The sequence below is a fragment of the Tachysurus fulvidraco genome, chromosome 18, assembly GCF_022655615.1.
Source record: "Tachysurus fulvidraco isolate hzauxx_2018 chromosome 18, HZAU_PFXX_2.0, whole genome shotgun sequence".
Classification (NCBI taxonomy): Eukaryota; Metazoa; Chordata; class Actinopteri; order Siluriformes; family Bagridae; genus Tachysurus; species Tachysurus fulvidraco.
Window position 1 is genome coordinate 20062728 of NC_062535.1, and position 5000 is coordinate 20067727.

The 5000-nt window shown below is 45.6% G+C and overlaps 1 protein-coding gene across 1 annotated transcript in view; it reads right to left on the reverse strand.

Moving 5' to 3' along the window:
• The window catches only part of LOC113658457 (general transcription factor 3C polypeptide 1), a 45452-nt gene that overhangs the window by 22180 nt on the left and 18272 nt on the right, over positions 1-5000 (reverse strand). Inside the window, exons 15-19 of the mRNA XM_047803016.1 lie at positions 4644-4780; positions 4293-4523; positions 2704-2849; positions 2294-2391; positions 170-266 (exon numbers count right to left, since the gene is read on the reverse strand). Of these exons, the coding sequence (XP_047658972.1) occupies positions 170-266; positions 2294-2391; positions 2704-2849; positions 4293-4523; positions 4644-4780 (709 nt within the window). The remainder of the gene's footprint in view (positions 1-169; positions 267-2293; positions 2392-2703; positions 2850-4292; positions 4524-4643; positions 4781-5000) is intronic.

Genomic DNA, 5000 nt, shown 5'->3' on the forward strand with positions numbered 1-5000 from the left:
GTGTGTGAGTGTGTGTGAGTGTGTGTGTGTGTGTGAGAGAGAGTGTGAGTGTGAGTGTGAGTGTGTGTGTGTGTGTGAGTGAAGCATGTACGAAAGCTGCATTGCTGTGATGTAGGTCAGAGCTACATGACAGAGGTACGGTGTGTGAGACAGGTAGCTGATGTCTTACCTGATCCTTGTCCATGAACTTCTCAGTGGGCCCGAACTGTAGAAGACCCATGTAACACAATCTCTGAAGGTTCTCATAGAAACTGAAGAAGTACTTCCTGTTCAGGCAGGAAATGACATTAAAACAATCAACATCCAATAAGAGCATGATCATTACTGTCGCTACTCGATCCGTACAGCAACACGATCGGTTCTGTGCGTGTGTGAAATGACGTCACTTCCTGTCATCGCCGACGGCAGTTTCAGATATTAACGCTTACCGTCGTCATAGCACTTTATTTGTATTGCTGGTTTAATGTCTGTTTTGTGTGCGTTTGTTTACTCTAACGTGTTTATGGTATTGTTGTCCTGACCAATCACTAATAATATATAAAGTGTTTAAGGTTAATATGTGACACTATGAGAACATGTAGTAAAATTATACTATAGTTTACATGTTACACATCAGCTGGGAAATACAGAGGTGTGTGTTTACATTTACAAACACAGGACTAAACTGATTTACTCCTTCTGTAAAGCTGCTTTGTCACAATGTCTACTGTAAACAGGGCTATAAAAATAAACTTGTATTGAATTGATTCATAAAGTGAGTGAGTGGTGTGTGAGTGAGTGAGTGGTGGAGGAGGGAGTGAGGGAGTGAGTGAGTGGAGGAGGGAGGTGTAGTGAGGATGGGAGGGAGGATGGGAGTGAGTGGGGAGTTGTTGTGTGAGTGATGTGAGTGATGTGGAGGAGGATGGAGGAGTGAGGATGAGTGGAGGAGGGAGTGAGCTGAGGGAGGGATGGGGATGGAGGCGTATGTGAGTGAGGAGTGAATGTATGTGAGCTGTGTGAGTGTGATGAGTTGTGTGTGAGGTGATGAGCTTAGTGTGTGAGATGAGTAGGGAGTGACGTGCAGTGAGGTGAGTGAAGTGATGTGAACTCGGGAGTGTAGTGGAAGTGAGCAGTGATGTGAGTGAGTTGACGTGAGTGATGTGAGGAGGAAGTGAGTGAGTGCGGAATGTGAGGAGGGATGAGTGAGGAAGATGAGTGAGGGTGAGGTGAGTGCTGTGAAGTGAGTGAGTGAGTGAGTGGGAGCTGAGTGAGTTGTAGAGGACGGGAGTGTGTGAGTGAGTGAGTGAGTGAGTGAGTGAGTGTGTGAGGAAGGGAGTGTGTGAGTGAGTGAGGGAGTGAGTGAGTGAGTGAGTGAGTGAGTGTGTGAGGAAGGGAGTGTGTGAGTGAGTGAGGGAGTGAGTGAGGGAGTGAGTGAGGGAGTGAGTGAGGGAGTGAGTGAGTGAGTGAGTGAGGGAGTGAGTGAGGGAGTGAGTGAGGGAGTGAGTGAGGGAGTGAGTGAGGGAGTGAGGGAGTGAGTGAGGGAGTGTGTGAGGGAGTGAGTGAGGGAGGGAGGAAGGGAGTGAACAAATTAATTTAATTTAATTAAATCAGGTGAGTAAATCAGTTTAGTCCTGTGTTTGTAAATGTAAACACACACCTCTGTATTTCCCAGCTGATGTGTAACATGTAAACTATAGTATAATTTTACTACATGTTCTTATAGTGTCACATATTAACCTTAAACACTTTATATATTATTAGTGATTGGTCAGGACAACAATACCATAAACACGTTAGAGTAAACAAACGCACACAAAACAGACATTAAACCAGCAATACAAATAAAGTGCTATGACGACGGTAAGCGTTAATATCTGAAACTGCCGTCGGCGATGACAGGAAGTGACGTCATTTCACACATGCACAGAACCGATCGTGTTGCTGTACAGATCGAGTAGCGCCAATTACTATTATTACAAGTGGTGAATTTACAAATGAGAAGGTGTGTGTGTGTGTGTGTGTGTGTGAAAGAGAGAGAGTGTGTGTGTGTGTGTGTGTGTGTGTGTGTGAGAAAGAGAGAGAGTGTGTGTGTGTGTGTGTGTGTGTGTGTGTGTGTGTGTGTGTAAGAGAGAGAGAGAGTGTGTGTGTGTGTGTGAGAAAGAGAGAGAGAGAGAGAGTGTGTGTGTGTGTGTGTGTATATGAGTGTGTGTGTGTGTGTGTGTGTGTGCGTGCGTGCGTGCGTGTGTGAGTGCGAAAGAGAGAAAGAGAGTGTGTGTGTGTGTGTGTGTGTGTGCGTGTGGGTGTGTGTGTATACCGTCGGTGCAGTAGCCTTGTCTTGATGCTAGATGGGAGGAACCTGATGAGGTAATGCTGCTTCACTGGGTCACTCAGATACTCCTCTAAACCATCCACCTACAATCCATACAACAGCAACACAACACGTGTTAGTATAAAGTGTAAACACTAGTTATCACCTAGAGTTTATACTGTAGTATGTAGTGCACTTTATACTGTGTCATTAGGCTGTCAGGCTGTCGTTAGGCTGTCGTTAGGCTGTCATTAGACTGTCGTTACACTATTATACTGTACAGCACTCAGTGTCTAGTGTTAATAAAGATTACAGTGTGTCATATATTATTGTATTTTACAGCAGTATAATCTTAGTAAAATATTATTCTTTACAGTGTGGTGTGTGTGTGTGTGTGTGTGTGTGTGTGTGTGTACCTTGAAGTTGATCTGGATGATCTGTACATACACACTGAGAGGAAGCGAGATGAGAGCATCGCTGGTTAAAGCCCATCCATAACCGAACTCTCTGTGGACTGGTAACGGTGGGACAAAGCGCTTCCAGCTCAGCTCCTTAGCGTACACTGTGTGACAGAGAGACAGGTTTCACGGAGTACTCATTCATTATCTACATGTGCTTTACAATCTCACTGCAAGCCTTCCTTAGTATAGAAATAAATAAATAAATAAATAAATAGGCACCAGTTAAAACAGAACAGTTGCAGATATTTTACCAGTTAAAATAAGGTTTTTCTTAATAAACAACCGCTAAAAGATTAAAGAAGAATCTTTCAGAGGTTAAACAAGTTGGTTCTCATGAACTGAACATAAAACCTCATCTTCAATTTCACTCTTCAGCCTGGCTGCTATTAGCCACATGTACAGAACATCTGGATCTACATCAGCTGGTTGTAACCCTTTGTTGTCCACACCGCTAGTCTAACTGTGTCCATCAGATCAATTAAACCAGTTTTCTCCTTTTCAAGAAGCAGGATTTAGCTCTTGAACTTAAAAACACCTTTTAATCTCAGGCATCTTAAAAACCAAGTGTTCTAGGTCTTCTTTTACCCCACAGCACCTACACTCCCCCTTCACCGCTGGACTGAGGTGTGCCACGTGTCCCTATGTAGCTGTCACCCTGTGAATAATCCCCCACTGCAGGTCAGCAGTAAGCTTCTTGAGACTTTTTGTCTCCTCAAGGAATCTTCGTGCAGCACTTTTGGCTTTCTTGGACATGTCCTTAAAGAGGTTAGACTGTGGAGTCTTGAAAGACAGAATGGAGACTGTGACTTCGTCCTCTTCCTCCGCTCTCAGGGCAGGGAAAATAAGAAGTCCTGGAAACTCCACATACAGATCCATGTGTAACACTCTCACACACACACACTCTCACACACACACACACACACACACACACACACACACACACACACACACACACACACACACACACACACACACACACAGTACCTCTGCCATCTGTAGTAAGGAGCCAGCTGGGATAAGCTTCATTAAGAACAGGTGTTTGTCGAGTCTGAGGCCACCTACTCTCCTCAGGATGGCACTTCTCCCACACCACGTCTTTGTGGCACGTCTTTGTGCAGCTTGTATGCAGAAGGCATGGATTCTGCTCCTCATGTCTACCAGCCTTTACACACAGTGTTGTCCACTCCAGAAGGCGTCCACTGTTCTCCTTCGTATGTTAGAGACCGGCTCTTCAGGTGGTTCCATTACACTAAAATTAAAAGCCAGTCTCCTCCCCCATTCCTCGTAACACTTCCTCCACAGTCACACTGTTGGCCGACATACACCTGACGCCATGGCGGACGGAGAGAGGTGATGACGGATGACGCCATCCCGCTCCTGCCCTGTTACTACTTACCTGACTAATAAATTACACTTCCAATACAAAACCCTTGTGAATAATATAACCAAACTGTCATGTAGTGCGTTACGCAGTGAACTACATAGATTAGATTAGATTAGATTAGATTAGATTAAACTGGTTTGGTGAATCTGAGTTAGTGTACCTGTGAACTGTGTGTGTTCAGGTGTGTCAGCGGCCTCCTGCTCCTCAGTGTGGGGGGTCTGAGTGATGTCCTGCCCATCAGATGTGACCTCTGACTCAGTAGTCACAGTCGGGTCACTTGGGAGTGATGATTTTAGAGGGTGACCATAGATCAGATACCACAGGAACGTGTGGATCACACGGCAACGTGGCATCTTTGGCTGGTAACCTAGAGAGCGACTGAGTCCTGGCACTGAGACACACACACACACACACACACACACACACACACACACACACACACACACTACACTCAACTTCACTGTCTTAACAACTGGGTGAAATCACACAGTCCGATGGTATTTATTCTCACCTATGCTCGGTTTGAAGTCCTTCATCGCCTTCACTCCCATTTTCTCCTCCGTCTTTCCCTGGAAATTTACACCATCAGGCTTCGATTTGTTCGCTCCCTGAGAGAGAGCCTTCGCCTTGTCCTCCTCATTCCTTAGCCTGGGAGATAGAGCGGGGGACGGGGGGGGGGCAAAGGGAGACACGAGAGAGAGATACAGAGAGTCTGTCACCTTTCCATCCATATTGGTTTCCACAATGGTTTTAGCCACAGGATACACACACACACACACACCACACAGGATGCACACACACTACACACCACACAGGATACACACACACACACACACACACCACACAGGATGCACACACACACACACAC